The sequence below is a fragment of the Mobula hypostoma genome, chromosome 6, assembly GCF_963921235.1.
Source record: "Mobula hypostoma chromosome 6, sMobHyp1.1, whole genome shotgun sequence".
Lineage (NCBI taxonomy): Eukaryota > Metazoa > Chordata > Chondrichthyes > Myliobatiformes > Myliobatidae > Mobula > Mobula hypostoma.
In genome coordinates, this window is record NC_086102.1 from 107,990,890 (window position 1) to 108,009,491 (window position 18,602).

Sequence of the window (18,602 nt, forward strand, 5' to 3'; positions counted from 1 at the left end):
AGACAGAGAAGGAGAATTAGGCCATTCAGCCAATCAAGTCCTCTGCCATTTCATCATAACTGATTTATTATCCCTCCTAACCAAATTCTGCTCTCTTGTCTGTGTAACCTTTGGTGTCCTTAGTAATCAAGAACCTATCAACCTCTGTTTTAAATATTACAGCCACTGGCGACGGTTTCCACAGATTCACCACCCTCTGGCTAAAGAAATTCCTTTTCATCTCTGTTCTAAAGGGACATCTGAGGCTGTACCCTCTGGCCCTAGACTCTCCCACTATTGAAAACATACTCTCCACTTCCACACTCTCTCTCTCTCTCTCTCTCTCTCTACCTTTCTGCTCTCCCTCCCTCCCTCCCTCTTTCTCTCTCCCCTTACCTCCTCGACCTGCATTCTAGCATTACCTGTTTTTATTGTAGCCATGATCTCTGTGCTTTAATGATTCTTGTAGTAGGGTTTAGAGGGAAAGGAGGGATTATCCAGCAGGACGATAATAAAGGTTTAATGAGGAATGTAAACTGCAGAGAGTGCTGGATTAGCCTAATACATCGCAGGCTCATCCCTCCCCATCGGTGGTATCTACAGGAGGCACAGCCTCGGGAAAGCACCATCCATCATCAAAGATCCTCACCATCTGGGCCATGCTACCTTCTCACAGCTGTCCTTGGGCAGGAGGTACAACCAGGTTCAGGAACAGAGACTACCCTTCAGCCATTGAATGGCCCACTTCTGTTCGTAGGGTCTTATGGTCTTACGTCTTCTTGAACCAACCGGCAAAATGAAAATTTAAAATGTAGACCACATTTTAGCAATCACTTGAACTAACTTGCACTAAAATGGACTTAGATTTTTTTGAGTTTTAATTGTTTTCTTGCAAATTTATGTCTAATTTACGATGAATTTATATTTCCCTTGTGAATGTTGAGTACCTGTGATACTGCTTCAAACATGGTTTAATTACACCAGCGTGCACATGTCTATAAACTCAACTTTGACTTTGATATTAGAGGAAAAACTGAAGAATTTACAATTAGGATGAAAACAAGTGACAGGGAAGTACAAGATGATAAGAGGCATAGATCGAGTGGACAGACAGAGACAACTTCTCAGGGTGGAAATGGCTAATACAAGAGAGCCCAATTTCAAGGAGGTTGGAGGAAGTATAGAGGGAATGTCAGAGGCAGTTTTCTACACTGAGTTGTGGGTGCATGGAATGTCCTGCCAGGGATGCTGGTAGAGGGAGATAAATTAGGGACATTTAAGACACTCTTAGGAACATAAAAGTAAAATGGAGGGCTATGTAGGAGAGAAGGTTAAATTGATCTTAGAGTAGGTGAGAAGGTCTGCACAACGTCGTGGGCCAAGAGCCTGTACTATACTGAATTGTTCTATGTTCTCAGTCTCACAATATACACACACGCATGCACATCCCTTCAGTTCCTCTCTGGGTTTGTTAGTAATTTATCTGATAGGTTCAAAACTTCAGAACTTCTAAACAATGCAGTGAAGCCAGATACATTCTTGGAGTTCCCAGATACTCCTAGAATTCCCAACCCTGGCCAGAAATTTGATCACATGACCCCCTTCCATCAATCTATCCCCCTCATTGGTCAACCACGTCCAGTCTCTCAATTCTCATTGGAGAGGGATCATTGGTCATCTACCTCCCTCCCCTCGTTGTTCAACCACATCTAGTCTCAATTCCCACTGGAGAGGGAACAGAATTTTCGTTATCTGTTTGGATGGTTCTCAAATGTTAGTCAAAGTCTTTTCTCTCTCAAAGTACAAAGTTCAAAGTAAACTTTATTATCAAAGTACATATGTTCAGGAAAGGACCATACCTTGTGATTAATTTTCATGCTGGCATTAAAAAAAACAATGCAATTTACGAAAAACTATACGTAAACAAAGAATGTCAAGCAACCAAAATCGTGCAAACAAAATATTACTTGAGTTGCGGAGTCTTTGAAAGTGAGCCTGTAGGTTGTAGAATTGATTTGGAGTTGTGGTGAGTGAAGTTATCTACACCGCTTCAGCAACCTGATGGTTGTAGGGTGATAGCTGGTGGTGTGGGACCTAAGGTTCTTGTAGAAGAGAACATGGCCTGGATAGTGGGATCCTTGATGCTGGATGCTTCCTTGCGGAAGTGCTCCTTGTAAATGTGCTCAGTGGTGGGGAGGGCTTTGCCTGTGATGGACTGGGCTGCATCCACTACTCTTAGTAGACTTTTCCTTTACTGAGCATTGAAGTTTCCATACCAGGCCATGAAGCAACTAGTCAGGATATACCGATCTATAGAAGTTTGTTAAAGTTTTATATGGCATGCCAAATTTAAGCAAAATAATACTGAAAACATGCATTAGTAAGAGTCCTTGATGGTGAGTCTGTAGGTTGTGGAATCAGTTGTGAGTGAAGTTATCCAGGCTGGTTCAGGAGCCTGATGGTTGTAGGGTGGTGTTTTCCTGAACCTGGCAGGGTGAGATCTTTATGATTAGTTAGGGAAAGCATTTCAGAAGGGATTAACATTGATGTGATCTTTGCTCCCTGTAGTGTATGTGTGAGATCAAGATCAAGCTTCACGACAGGGCAGGGCTGAACCAGCTTCAGATGCAGCCACACTCCCTAGTGATGATGTTGGGGATGGTCTCGTACTTGAAGGTGAGGCCGCTGTCAGATGTCGTCCTCACTCTGAGGGGTTTCAGTGTGCCAGGGACAGAGGTGCAGCACAGACTGAGACCAGGGCTAGAGGTCAGTCTGTTGGAGTTGGAACAGGTCCCATTGCAATAGTAGAAAATAAAGCTCCTTGGGTGGACAATCCAGTTGCCCCAACCCAGCTCCTTGAAAGTGATGTTGATGGCGGAGCGCTGGCAGTCGTCCCGGATTAGCTCTGGCCTCAGCGGTCTTTGAAGCAGTTTGACGTAGGCCAGAGACCAAGGGACAGATGAGCGCCTCGACCTTCCAGGCCTCATGGACTTGATAGTGGACAGGATGAAGGGCAGCTTGCTCTGATCCGCAACGCACTGGCAGGTGGGGCACCTGATCTGCAGGACGAGCACCCTGTGCATGATGTAGGGGAGGAACGGCTCAGAGATGTGGAAGACCACCCAGCTTCCTTTCACTTCCACGCTGTTGGGCACTCTGACAAAGCTGTCCTCGATGAGGAAGTAGAGTTCGGCCAGAGGCCGCGCTCTGGCCACTGGGGTGAACTGGCGGATCCCGGTGTAAAACCAGAGCTCAGCAGAGGTCACCAAGTGCCGGTGAGGGTGCATGGACAGCTGGAAGATGTAGCTATGGCCATCGGCAAACCCTTCAAACTGCGTATCACACGGGACATCTGTAAGTGGGACATAGAACATAGAACAGGTGTTGCGATGTTATGTAGAATTTGTATAATTTTCATTTATTTAAAGCACAGAACTGGCCCTTCAATTCCAGCAAGCCTTGCCTCCCGGCAACCCACCTATTTAACACTAGCCTAATCGCAAGACAATTTACAATGGCCAACTAACCTGCTAACCGGGACTTGAGGACTTGAGTTATAGGGAAAGGTTGAATAGGTTAGGACTTTATTACCCAGAGTGCAGAGAATGAGGGGAGATTTGATAGAAGTATGCAAAATTTTATGAGGGTATAAGTAGGGTAAATACTATCAGGCTTTTTCCACTGAGCTTGCGTGAGACTAGAACTAGTCATAGGTTAAGGGTGAAAGGTGAAATATTTAAAGGGAACCTCTTCACTCAGAGGGGGGTGAGTGTGAAACAAGCTGCCAGCGGAAGCGGTGGATGCAGGTCGATTGCAACATTCAAGAGTTTGGATAAGTACATGGATGAGTGAGATATGGAGGGAGATGGTCCAGGTGTGAGTTGAAAGGAATAGGCAGAATAATACTGTAGTTCCACATGGACTAGATGGGCCGAAGGGCATGTTTCTCTGCTGTAGTGCTCTATGACCCTATGAACAGTGCAGCACAGCAACAGGCCACTCAGCTCACGATGCGCAAAAGTAATTAAACTAGTACTTAACTAACTAAACTAATCCCTTCTGCCTACACAATCCCGCCATTCTTTACACATTTACGTGCCTACCTAGACACAAAAGTGTTCACACACAAAATGCTGGAGGAACTTAGCAGGTTAGATAGGATCTATGGAGGGGAATAAACAGTTAGACCTTTCCTCAGGACTGGAAAGGAAGGGCGAAGAAGCCAGAAAAAGAAGATTGAGGGGGAGGGGGATGAGTACAATCTGGCAGGTGATTGGTAAAACCAAGTGAGTAGGTAAGTTGGGAGGAGTGATGAAGTAGGAAGCTGGGAGATGATAGGTTGAAAAGGCAAAGAGCTGCAGAGAAAGGAATCTGATAGGAGAGGAGAGTGGACCATGGGAGAAAGGGAAGGAGGAGGAGAACGGTGGTGATAGGCACGTGAGGAGAAGGGAAGGGGGCGAGAGAGGAACCAGAATGGGGAATGGAAAAAGAGAGGGGTGAATTATTGGAAGTTAGAGAAATCTATGTGAATGCCATTAGTTTCAAGGCTACCCAGACAGAATATGAGGTGTTGCCCCACCAATTGTGATGGTATTGTGTTTGCTGACCATGAAGTTCTAAATTCAAGCAAAGATCTTGTGCCCTGTCCGCTATTGATGGCTATAGGTACCGTCACTAAAGGGAGGTTATACAATAACCACCTACTCCTCAAAGGTTAGTTCACTTCCCTGTTTCTTCTCGATGACAAGTTTTGCTGCCAATACTTTATTTGAGTCGTGGAAACCTCCCCACCCCCACCAAGGAGGAGATACTTCCAGCTATCAAAGTAGTCTAAATACAGTTAATTTGATTTTAGTGAAACATGTTTAAATCCAACAACATTTTTTAAAAAACATAAAAGATTTCTAAATTACAAATGATTTCTAAAACACAAAGGATTTGCAAAACACAGGTATAATTCCGATACGCTAAAAAGACATACCACAGAGTTGTACGTAAACGAACCAACAGTTGCAGAAATTGAAGGCAGAGGAATGGATTCCAGTCACCCCATCTTTCTGTCATTCTTGATGTTCCTGGACCATTCCTAACAAGCCTGACTGCTCTCTACATTTACACTGTTTTACTGCCACTTGGGTGACTTCACATGTATATATTTTTTAAATACCTTTTTACACAAACAGTCTACAATCTTCTCGAGACAGAGATCCCGGATTCTCACAATTAATGCTGTGAAGCTGGCTTTCTGAGCACATAAACCTTCCAACTATTAACAGACCAGCTATTTGATGTGCTAAGTGAAAGTATCAATCTGGTCTGCAAGCTTCCTTGCACTAAATAACTTAGCCATCATTGTCTGGTTTGAAACAAACACAGTTAAGTAGCCCCATTGTCTTACACTTCAACTCTTAAGAAATCAGCCTCTCACTGTGGGCCAGCAAGTCTGTGTTCTATGGACTGCATTGTTTGTTTGCACTGCTGTGTTTTTAACTTCAGACTGATTATTGCTGGCCATTTACTTTAAGAACTGAAGACTGGCTCCCATTTACGACCAGATGCTAAACAAAGAATATTGGTTGGAAGCTTATTTTATTCAAAACCAACTCTTTGATCTCTAGAAACTGACAGCCACTTTGTTTAGAAAACAGAGCTTGGCAAAAACAATTTCCTGGATGAGGACAGGGAATATCCATCACATAACTTGAGAGTGGCCTCTTTGTTACAGTAGAGGAGACCATGGACCAATGTGTTGGAATGCAAAGTGGAATAGATATGCTTATCTAAGAGCATATTAAATGCCTCTATCACACCGTCTTCCGGCATAGAAAGCATTCTGTTTGGATGTATTATGGCTTGGTACAGCAACTGCTTTGCATGAGACCAGAAGCAACAGCGGGGAGGGATGGACACAACTCAACACTTTGCGGAAATCAACCCCCCCCCCCCATGACAGTGCATTCCAGGCACCCACAGCTCATTATCGGAAAACCTTGTCCTGCACATCACCAGCAAGAGAAAATCTGCAAATGCTGGAAAACCAAGCAACACACACAGAATGCTGGAGGAACTCAGCAGGCCAGGCAGCATCTATGGAAAAAAAATTGCAGTCGACGTTTCAGACCCAAACCCTTTGGCAGGACTCAACATGACTGTAATTTTTCCATAGATGCTTCCTCGCCTGCTGAGCTCTTCCAGAATTTTGTGTGTGTTGCCTGCACATCGCCTTTAGACTAGTCACCTTAAATGTGTGCCCTCTGGTATTGGACATCTTGACCCTGGGAATAAGATTCTTGCTGTCTACTCTATCTCTCATAACCTTGAACTTTTACCAGGTCTCCCACTGGAATTGGTTTATTTTTGTCCCATTAACCGAGGTGCAGTGAGGAGCTTGTCTTCAATACTGTTCATACAGTTTAATCCATTAAACAATCTCTCCTTATGCCCTCCAATCTAGGCGGCGTCCTGGTAAACCTCTTCTGCATCCTCTCAGAATCAGAATCTCAATGAGAATTAGATTTATGATCACTGACATGTGCTTTTCTACAAATTACTGGTTCAGCTTTGAATGTCCTAGATAAAGTGAACAAGGAGACAGTATTTCCTGTAGTGGGGGAATCGAGGACCAGAGGGCACAGCCTCAGAATACAAGGACATCGCTTTAGAACAGAAATGAGGGGGAATTTCTTTATCCAGAGTATGGTGAATCCATGGAATTCATTGCCACAGTCAGCTGTGAAGGCCAAGTTATTGAGTATATTTAAAGCAGAGTTTGATAGGTTCTTGATTAGTAAGGGTGTCAAGTGTTACAGGAAGAAGGCAGGAGAATGGGGTTAAGAGGAAAAATAAATCAGTTATGATTGAATGGTGGAGCCTATTCAATGGTCCAATTGGTCTAATTCTGCTCTTATGTTATATGTTCTTATGATTTCTAGAATCTCTCATTATAGCTCAAGCCCCCTAATCCAGACAGCATCCTAGTGAACCTCTTCTGCACCCTCTTCAAAGCCTCACTATCATTCAAGTAATGGGGTGACTGGTACTGGATGATAGACTCCCGATGTGATCTAATTAAAAAAGGAATTTGATACACTGCTGGTTCATATATACAGGTTTCTTGAGTCCCCAGAGAACTGTCAATGTCTAAAACATTAACTGTTTCTCCCTCCACAGATGCTGCCTGATGTGTTGAGTATTTCCAACATTCTGTGTTTTTTTCCCAGTATTTGTTTCACGGGCTGGAGGCAGTGTATGATACAGGAAAAGGAACACATTGGGTCAGGCAGCATCTGTGGAAAGACATGGACAGTCGACTTTTCATCTGAATTGGCAGCTTGGTTGGCAAAATGGTTTACTATTGTCACATGTACTGGGTCAAGATGGCACTTGGCTGGTCCTCTTGTATGATAAGATGGACTCGGCCTCATGATCTACCTCGTTATGATCTTGCACCCCTATTGTTTACCTGCACTGCATAGTTTTTGGAGCTGTTACACTTTATTTTGCATTGTTATTGTTTTATCTTATTCTAGTTCAATGCACTATGTAATGATCTGATCTGTATAAGCAGAATACAAGAGAAGCTTTTCACTGTGCCTCGAACAAACAAACACAAAATGCTAGAGGAACTCAGCAGGTCGGGCAGCATCTATGGAGAGGAATACACAGCGTATATATTTCAGGAAACATCCCAACACAGACATTCCCTCTTCTCCCCTCTCCCGTCAAGCCTGAAAGCACGTTACCTTTAGGCTCAAGGACAGCTTATTACCCTGATGTTATCAAACTCTTGAAAGAACCTCATCTTCACAACCGACCTCGTTATGACCGTGCACTTCATTAGCTCCCTGCACTGCACTTTCTCTGTAGCTGTCACATTTAATTCTACATTGTTATTGCTTTACCTTGTTCTACCTCAACATGTTACGCGCCGATCTGATCTGTATGAACAGTATGCAAGACCAGCTTTTCACCGTATTCTGGTACATGTGACAATAATAAACAAATACCAATAAAGGAATTTGAAGACTCTCAATAATTTGCAAACAGCTTCTCTTCAACATCAGATTGCTGAATAGTTCATGAACACACGAACTGTTGAGTTAGTCCTTTCTTGACACTATTCATTTTTTTGTGTGTTTTATATTAATTTTAGGTCTTTGCACTGTACTGATATCTCAAAACAATACACTTCATGTCTTCTAAATCAGTGCTAAGCTCTGATTTGGATTCTGGTGTAGTCTCACTAATAATTGCAACATGATGCCTCAGCTCCTGTAACCCCTGTCCTCAATGTTGAATGCAAGTGTGCCAAATGCTTTCTTCACTACCTTGTCTATCTGTGTCTTTGACATAATATTTTCAACCATCACCTTCATTCTCTTGTCCTTGACCCATTTAGTATTGGGAACTCTGAAATGCCCTGAGCTATGATAACTGCTATTTTAAATACAAATTTTTAAAATCTCTAATCTGGTCAATGTGCTCAGTTCCGGTCACCTCACTACAGGAAGGACGTGGAAACCACAGAAAGGGTGGAGATTTACAAGGATGTTGCCTGGATTGGGGAGCATGCCTTATGAGAATAGGTTGAGTGAACTCAGCCTTTTCTCCTTGCAGCGATGACGAGTCCTGACGAAGGGTCTCGGCCCGAAATGTCGACTGTACCTCTTCCAAGAAATGCTGCCTGGCCTGCTGCATTCACCAGCAACTTTGATGTGTGTTGCTTGAATTTCCAGCATCTGCAGAATTCCTCCTGTTTACGTTCTTGTATCTGGCAGTATGAGTTTTCAAGTTTTTTAGATTGGACATGAAAGGGTTAACATATGAGGAATGTTTGATTGCTCTGGGACTGTACTGGCTGGAGTTTAGAAGAATAACAGGGGAATCTCAAATTGAATATTGAAAGGACTAGATAGAGTGCACATGGAAAGGATGTCTCCTGTAGCAGTGAAGTCTAGGACCAGAGGGCACAGCCTCAGAATAGAAGGACGTCTCTTTAGAACAGAGATGAGGAGGAATTTATTTTGCCAGATGATGGTAATCTGTGGAAGTTATTGTCACAGATGGCTGTGGAGGCCAAGTCATTGAGTATGTTCAAAGCGGGAGTCGATAGGTTTTTCATTAGTCAGGGCATCAAAGGTTTAGGGGAGAGGGAAGGAGAATGGGGTTGAGAAGGATAATAAATCAGCTATGATCAAATGCTGGAGTAGATTTGAGAGTCTGAATGGCCCAATTCCGCTCCTTTGTTTCAAGTTAATTTTAAGGAGAGCTCCCCAGTCGATGAATTGTGCCTCTGCATCTTTTAAAACACTCAAAAAGGATAAGGGAACTCAAAGAAAGCAATCTCAGGAACTCAGCAAGGTTGAGCAGCATCTGTGGGGGGGGGGGCGCGGGGTAGGGGAAGGAATTGTTGATATTTTGAATTTTGACCCAACATATTCAACTCCTGATGCAGGGGCTTGAAACAAAACAATTCATTTTCCCGCCACAGATGCTGCTGAACCTGCAGAGTTCCTCCAGCAGACTGTTTGTTGCTGCAGATTCCAGCATCTGAAGCCTCTTGCGCCTGCCTCTGTTTCATAGATGATCCCGCACCACAGTCCCTCTGTTTTCCACCGGGTGTCAGTCTAGACCCAGCACTTGTCTCTGGTGAGGTGTACAAGATGATAAGAGATGATACGGTGGACAGCCGGAGGTGTTTTCCCAGGGCAGAAAGGGGTGTATTTTTAAGGTGTTCGGAGGGAAGCATGCAGGTATGTTAGAGGTAGGTTCTTTAAACAGAGGGATGAGTGTATGGAACGTGTTGCTGGGGCAATGGTAGAGGCAGATACGTCAGTATGGCACATTTGCCTTCATCAGTCGGGCCACTGAGTATACGAGTAAGCAAGTCATCCTGCAGCTGTATAAAACTTCAGTCAGACCGCACTTGGAGTAATGCGTGCAGTTCTGGTCCACCCCATTACAGGAAGGATGTGGGAACAGTGGAGAGGATGTAGAAGAGGCTTACCAGGATACTGTCTGAATTAGAGGGTATGAGCTAAAGGAAAGGATGGACAAACTCGTAATATTCTCCCTGGAGCTGAGGGGAGGGGAGACTTGACTGAGTACCTCTACTACCATCCCCAGCAAGCGGGTTCCATGCACCCACCACTCCCGATATGAGAAACCTATCTTTGGCATCCCCCCACAAAGTGCTGGAGGAACTCAGAAGGCCAGGCAGCATCAATGGAGGGGAATAAACAGCCGTCATTTCGGGTCAAAGCAAAGGTTGCATTTTGCATATGTTGCTCTGGATTTCCAGCATCTTCAGAATCTCTGTCCACTTGAACTTTGACTCTTAACAGCTTGTACACCTCTCTCAAATCACCTTTCATTCTCCTTTGCTCCAAAAAGAAAAGCCCTATTTATCATGCCGCCCAATCCAGGCAGCATCCTCATAAATCTTCTCTGCATCCTCTCTAAAGCTTCTACATCCTTCCTATAATGAGGTGGCCAAATCTGAAAACAAAACTTCAAGTGGGATCTAACTAAAGTTTTAAAAGAGCTGCATTACCTTGTGGTTCATGAACTCAATCCCCAACTAATGAAGGCCAACACACCATACAGCTTCTTAACCAACCAATCAAGTTGTGTGGCAACTTCCAAGTGTCTATGGACGTGGACCCTAAAAACCCTCTGTCCCTCTGCACTGTCAAGAATCCTGCCATTAACCCTGTACTCTTTCTTCAGGTTTGACTTTCCAAAGTGAATCACTTCACACTTCTCTGGGTTGAACTTCATCTGTCATTTCTCAGCCCAGCTCTGCATCCTGTCAATGACCCATTGCAACCTACACCAACCTTTCACACTACCCACAATAAAAACTGGTGCCCTTATTTTGAAAATCAGAGCACATCCTGCCCCCACCTCTGTTCTTGATCCTGAATTCTTGATTGATGGGAAGAATCTGTTTCTGAATCATTGTGATCAACAAATTAGTAACAGCTTCAAAGTTCAAAATAAATTTATTATCAAAATACATACACATCACCATTTAAAAACCGTGAGATTCATTTATTTAAACAGTATTTACAAGAAACACAATAGAATCAATGAAAGACTACATGCAACAGGATGGACAAACAACCAATGTGTAAATACAAAAGAAAAAACCCCAATAAATATCAAAAACGTGAGATAAAGTATCCACGTAAGTGAGTCCATGGGTTGTGGGAAGTGAAGTTGAGTGAAGTTATCCCCTTTGGTTCAAGAGGCTGAAAGATGATGAGTAACAGCTGTTCCTGAAGCTGATGATGTGGGTCCTAAGGCTTCTGCACCTTTTTCCCAATGGCAGCAGTGACAAGAGAGCATGACTCGGATGGTGGGGGTCATTGGTGACGGATGCTGCTTTCCTGTGACAGCGCTTCGTGTAGATGTGCTCAATGGTGGAGAGGGCTTTACCTGCGATGGCCTGGGCCATATCCACTACTTTTATAGGATGTTCCATACAAGGGCATTGATGTTTCCATACCAGGCTGTGATGCAGCCAGTCATTATACTCTCCACTACACATCTATAGAAGTTTGTCAAAGTTTTAGATGACATGCCAAATCTCTGCAATCTCCTAAGGAGGTAGAGGTGCTGCTCTGCTTTCTTCTTAATAAGACCATAACCTAGGAGCAGAATTAGGCCCATCGAGTCTACTCCACCATTTCATTATGGCTGATTCATTTCCCTCTTAATCCTATTCTCCTGCCTTCTCCCCATAACCTTTCACGCTGATGCACCATCAATAACTCCAAAAGACTGGAAGTAGAGTAAATACTGAAAGGCTTTTATTAGCAGTAAAATGTGACCTCCAGCATGCTGAGTGTTGTCTGCCCTTGGACTGAGAGGAGGAGCAGTGGCCCAATCGCCTTTATTCAGGGGTCTGTGGGAGGAGCCACAGGGGCAGTCAGCAGAGGGGCCTGTCCAAACAGGTAACCCAGTTACAACATATATATATATATGGTTTACCACTCACGCCCTGACAAATCAAAAACCTATCAACCTTAACTGCACCCAGTGACCTGGACTCCACAGCCACGTGTGGCAAAGAATTCCACAGATTACACAGTCCTGAGGCACCTATATCTTCTACCTGATGGCAGCATTGAGAAAAGAGCATGGCCTGGGTGGTGAGGATCTTTGATAATGACATCATTTCATGTAGATGTGCTCAATGGTTTGGAGGGTTTTACCTGTGACGTACTGGGCCAAATCCACTAGCTTCTGTAGGATTTTCCATTCCAAGGCATTGGTGTTCCCGTACCAGGCCATGATGCAGCCAGTCAGCCAGTGCACTTTCCACCACACATCTATAGCAGTTTGCCAAGGTTTTTGATGACGTGCTGAACTTCCACAGACTCCTGAGGAAGTGGAGGTGCCATTGTGCTTTTTTCACAATTATATTTATATGGTGGGTCTGGGACAGGTCCTCTGAGACAGTGACACCCAGGAATTTAAAGTTACTGACCCTCTCCACCTCCGATCCTCTGATGAGAACTGGCTCATGGACCTCTGGGTTCTTTCTCCTGAAGTCTACTATCAGTTCCTTGGTTTTATTGACATTGAGTGAGAGGTTGCTGTTATGACACCACTGAGCCAAGTTTTCAATCTTACCTCCTGTATGTTGATTCATCACCTCCTTTGATACAGCCCACAACAGTGGTGTCATCGGCAAACTTGTATCTGGTGTTGGAGCTGGACTGAGCCACACAGTCAGAGGTGTAAAGTGAGTAGAGCAGGGGGCTAAGCATATATCCCTGTGGTGTATCCGTGTATCTGACCTAAACCGACTGGGGTCGACAAGTGAGCAAATCCAGGATCCAGTTGAACAAGGGGTACTGAGGCCCAGGTCTTGGAGTTTACTGATTAGTTTTGGGGGAATGATGGTGTTAAATGCTGAGCTGTAATCAATAAAAGGATTCCTGATGTGTGCACCTCTGCTGTACAGAGTTGTGTGAAGAGCCGACAAGATAGCATCTGCTGTAGACTTATTGCTTCGGTAGGTGAATTGGAGCGGATCCAAGTCACCACCCAGGACAGTAGCTGGTCTGCTTCAACACCAGCCTCTCAAAACACTTCGTCACTGTGGATGGAAGCGTCACTGTGAGGCTCAGCCACAAGCTGCTCCTAAAAGCCATCTTGGAGGCATCCACAAATTCTCTCTCTCTTGGAATCCACTATAAACTTGATTTTCCCAATTTACCTGCATATTGAAATCCCTCATGACTAAAGTAACTTTGTCTCTGTGACATGTTTTATATGCTTTTTCTATCTCCCACTATAATTTGTACAGCACATCCTGGCTACTATTCAGAGGCCTGTAAATAATTCCCATCAGGGTCTTCTTACCCTTGCAATTTCTTAACTCTACCCAGAAGGAGTCTACCTCTTCTGATCCCATGTCACCTCTTTCTAAAGATTTGGTTTCATTTTTTACCTGCAGAGCCACCCCACCCCCTCTGCCTACCTGCCTGTTCTTTCGATAGAGTGTGTATCCTTGGATATTGAGCTCCCAACAACAATCATCTTTCAGCCATGACTCAGTGATACCCACAACATAATACCTGCCAATCTGTAACTGCAGTATAAGATCACCTACCTTATTCTGTATGCTGCGTGCATTCAGACCTGTATCCATCACCTTTTTCAACTTTGTCCTCCTTTTACACTGTAACCCATCTCACTGACTGCCAATTTCCTTATCATCTGCCTGTCCTCCCTGACAGTCTCACTACACACTGCCTCCACTTGTAAACCGACATCCCCATCCTCAGCCCTATCACTCTGATTTCCATGCCCCTGCCAAATTAGTTTAAACCCTCCCGAGCAGCTCTAGCAAAGGATACTGGTCCCCCTTGGGTTCAGGTGTAGCTTGTCCTTTTCATTCAGGTCAGACCTTCCCCAGAAGAGATCCTAATGATCCAGGCAACTTGAACCCCTGACCCCTGTACCAGTTCACAGATTCATCTGCCAAATGATCCTATTCTTACCCTCACTGGTGCATGGCACTGTTAGCAATGCAGAGATTACTACCCTGCTGTTCAGCTTTCTACCTAACTCTCTAAATTCTCTCTTTAGGACCTCCACTCTTTTCCTTCCTATCTCATTGGTGCCCATATGTACCAAGACACCCGGCTGCTCACCCACCCCTTTAGAATGCCATGGCCATGATCTGCGACGTTCCTGACCCTGGCACCAGGGAGGCAACATGCCATCTGTGTCTCTCTCTGTCACGTCCACAGACAATCCTATCTACTCTTCTAACTATGGAATCTCCTATCACTACTGCAGTCCTCCTCTGGCCCTTCCCTTCAGAACCACGGTGCCAGACTCAGTGCCAGAGACCCGATTGCTGCCGCTCCCCCCAGTACGTCATACCCCCACCCCCAAACAGTATCCGAAACAGTGTGCTTGTTATTGAGGGGAATGGCCACATGGGTACTCTGTACTGCTGCCCATTTCCCTCCCCTCTCTGGGCAGTCACCCACTTACCTGCCCCCTGCAACCTAGGGGTGACTGCCTCCCTGTAGCTCCCATCTATCACCTACTCATTATCCTGTATAAGGTGAAGGTCACCGAGCTGCAGCTCCAGTTCCTTAACACATTCCCTGAGGAGCTGCAGCTTGGTGCACCTGGTGTAGATGTGGTTATCCCTGAGGCTGGAGCTCGCCCAGAATTCCCACATCTCACACACAGAACAAAACACAGTCCCTGGAGCCATTATTACTGCCCGACCTCATTCTTATTTGACCTTGCTAATGAATCCTGAACTCTGATTGGCTGCTGTTCAAGCTCTGAAAAAAATGGCGATGAAGCACTGATTTGTAAAGCTCTCTCCTGGACCTGGGTGGAGACTCTTTTACTTTTCACCTCCGAACTTCAATTGACTGCTGTTCAAGCTCTTATGTGCTTAACCCTGGGCAGATCTTCTAAAATGATAATACTGAGGAATTCAAAGCTGCTGATCCTCTGCACCTTTGATCCCCAGTGTGGTAAACCATATATATATGTTGTAACTGGGTTACCAGTCTGGACAGGCCCCTCTGCTGACTGCTCCTGTGGCTCCTCCCACAGACCCCTGAACAAAGGCGATTGCGCCATTACTACCCCTCTCAGTCCAGGGCAGATACTCAGCATGGTGGAGGTCACATTTTACTGCTAATAAAAGCCTTTCAGTATTTACTCTACTTCCAGTCTTTTGGAGTTATTGATAGTGCATCACCCAGGTAAGGACTGGCTCTGATTTCTTCCTCCTGAAGTCAATAATCAGTTCCTTGGTCTTGTTGACATTGAGTGAGAAGTTGTTGTTATGGCACCGCTCACCCAGGTTTTCAGACTCCCTCTTGTATGCTGATTCGTCACCACCTTAGATTCAACCAACAACAGTGGTGTCATCAGCAAACTTAAATATGGCACTGGAGCTGAGCTTGGCCTCACAATCATAAGTGGAGCAGGGGCTCAGCACACAGCCTTGTGGTGCACCCATGCTGATGGAGATTGTGGAGGAGATGTTGTTGCAAATCCAAACTGACCGGAGTCCACAAGTGAGGAAATCCAGGATCTAATTGCAAGCTGGTAGGGAGGCCCAGGTCTTGAAGCTTATTGATTGGTTTTGAGAGGATGATAGTATTGAATACGGAGCTATAGTGGATGAAGAGCGTCCTGATGCAGGCACCTTTGCTGTCCAGATGTTCCAGAGTTGAGTGAAGAAGCAATTAAATAACATCTGCTGTGGACCTGTTGTGCCAGTAGGCAAATTGGAGTAGATCCAAGTCACTTCTCAGGCAGGAGTTGATATGTTTCATCACCAACCTCTCAAAACACTTCATCAAGGATGAAGTGCCACTGGATGATAGTCACTGAGGCAGTTACCATGTTCTTCATAGGCACCAGTGTAATTGAAAAGTGCTGGAAGCAGATTCTGAATGGCCCACGAACACTATCTCACTAGTCTTCTTTCACACTGTCATTGTAAACTTTAGTTATTTATTCAGAGGTACAGAGCAGAACAGGCCCTTCAGCCCATCGAGTTGTGCTACTCAGCAACCCACCTGTTTAACCCTAGCCTAATAACAGAACAATTTTCAATGACTAATTAACCTCCTAACCGGGCTGTCTTTGGATTCTGGAAGAAACACCAATAAAGTATATAAAAATTATATATATGTAATTATATGTGTGTATGTGTGTGTGTGTGTTTGTGTATATATATATATATATATATATAGAGAGAGAGAGAGAGAGAGAGAGAGAGAGAAATAAAATATATAACTATGGAGGTTATAGTAATTAACCCCAATAAACAAATCTACTAATTTACTGATTTGTAAATATACTGCAGGATCTGAGATATATTTCAATAAGTAACAATTAAAGCTTACTTGTAATAGGGAAGGAAATGACCTGCGACGTGTCATCGTCCTTGTTGGGCTTTTGGTGGGTAGCCCATTGGTTCAGGTGTCGTTCCAGCCCTGGATGGCTGAAGGGTTTTGGTGTATCCAGTCTAGTTTGGTTACAGGTCCGTGGTGCTTCGGCCAAGCCCAGGCTCTGAAGAATTTTGTCCCGCACCTTTGCAAGAACTGCGTCCTGACTGAGGCTTTGCGTGGAGCAGCTGCCCCCCAGCCCTGGAACCTGGAACAGGAGGAGCAGCAGCAGCAGTGGGGGCAGAGAGGCGGCAGGAAGCCTTGATACATAGAGCGGTGAATACATTGGGGCAGAGAGTGCGAGTGTGGGACACCAAGGTCTAAAGGGAAAGGATGATAGGTATACAGAGAGATGGAGAGAAAGAGGCAGTTAGGAGGCAATATGGTGGTGTACGCAGAAATAAAGTGTTAGCTATCGAGGGATTTAGAGATTCAGTGCAAGATATTTACAGCGAGGGTACAGGCAGGGAGAAAGAGGGTACAGAGACAATAATTGAGGGAGAAGGGAAGGAAAAAGGGTCGACGGCAGGACAGGAAATGAGACAAAGAGACTGAGAGGAGGAGATGGTCTGGAATTGGGAAAGAAAGATGAAAGAGTGGAAAAAGAGTAAGACTGGGGAGAGAGAGATACAGAATGAAATGAGAGAGAGGGAGAGAGAATGGGAATCAGAGGGGGTGAGACTGGGAGAGAGTGAGAATCAGAGAGGGAGAGAGACAGGAGAAGGGGGAAAAGGGGTGAGACAACAAATAGAATGCAGATACAGAGGGAGTGGGATTAGAGATGTTGGGGAGATGGAGGGAGTATCGAGTGAGAAACAGGGACAAGACTGGGGAGAGAGTGGAGATGAGAGAGGGAGTGAGACAAGAGAGGCTGGAGAGATAGAGGGAGTGAGTGAGGAATGGGAAATGGAGGAGAGAGACAGGAGGGCTTGCAACTGGACAGAGGACAGGGATTAGAGAGGGAGTTAGTCAAGAGCTAGGGGAGATAGAGGGAGTGAGACTGGAAGAGGGGAACAGGGAATGAGACTGCACAGAGAGAGAGAGAAGGGATCAGAGAGAGGGTGAGTGCAGGGAGATGCAGGGAGTGAGTGAGAGTAGGAAACAAAAGGGAGAGACTGGGGAGAGAACAAGAACCAGGGAATTCTGAACAGCGAGGGAGAGGCAGAGAGCCGGGTATTGGGGAGGGAGGAGGGGCCACGAGGAAGAGGGCAAACAAGGGACACCAGGACTGCCGAGAGAAAAAGGAGGGGAAAGAAGCCACAGCGGTTCAGGAGGAGAAATATGAACAAGCAGCAGAGGAGGTGAATGTACAACCAGACCAGGCAGACGCAGAGGCCCAGTTACACAGAGAAATCTGACGGAGCAGCGTTGAGAGGAGAAACAGAGAGCAGTAGAAATATCCTCTGGTTTTGACCTCAGGATTCCTTGAGCCCCCCAGGCATGTCCTCAGTCACTGTAGCCCTCACAGAGAAGAGCGAGCTGGTAGACTGTTCTTTCACCTTTCTCCCTGACTGTCGTCACTCCCTGATCCTAGCGCCAAGAGCAGCCGCTATCAGAAGTTTGTGAAACACTGTCGACTTTGGGCACATCCTCCAGGGTTGTTCCTGGTGGCAGTGACGTAGCTGTCTGTCTACACAAACCTTATCTCAGCTGAGAAGGCAGAGAACTCTCTCTGGAATGTCGTGTTTTGACTGTTGGAACTGAGCTGGTGGCCATGACACATCTCCTAGTCACCTCTGCCATCCCTCAGGCAACTTGCTCTACGTGGAAACACCAGTCCTTTCTGTGGCTGGAGAGGAGACGGTATATCATGTAAAGGACAATATAAAGGAGATGGTTATTAATTTCAGAACTTGTACCACTCACATCCCCTTTACATCGGCGGCATAGCAGTGGAAACTGCGAGTTTCAAACTCCTGGGAGTGCTCATCTCCCACAAACTCTCATGGTTCCAGCACACATCCTACACAATCCGGGAAGCTCACCAGTGTCTCTCCTATCTGAAGAGAGCTGAACAATGCATGTCTATACCCATGTCGTTCTACAGCTACGCAGTAGAGAGCATCCTAGCAAGCTGCATCACTGCATGGTACGGAAACCGTACTGTGGCAAACAGGAAGGCGCCAGGCAAAAACGCCCAAAGCTCACCGGCACCAGCCTACCTGCCATCAAGGA

The 18,602-nt window shown here is 45.3% G+C and overlaps 1 protein-coding gene across 1 annotated transcript; it reads right to left on the bottom strand.

The window, feature by feature from the left end:
• Positions 1-1,765: 1,765 nt before the first annotated feature.
• inha (inhibin subunit alpha) lies at positions 1,766-18,005 on the bottom strand. The gene is made up of 2 exons (XM_063051409.1): positions 16,386-18,005; positions 1,766-3,331 (listed from the first exon to the last, which is right to left on the bottom strand). Exons 1-2 carry the CDS (start codon positions 16,711-16,713, stop codon positions 2,601-2,603), a joined length of 1,059 nt encoding a protein of 352 aa, XP_062907479.1. The 5' UTR covers positions 16,714-18,005; the 3' UTR covers positions 1,766-2,600.
• Between the last annotated feature and the right edge of the window lie 597 nt (positions 18,006-18,602).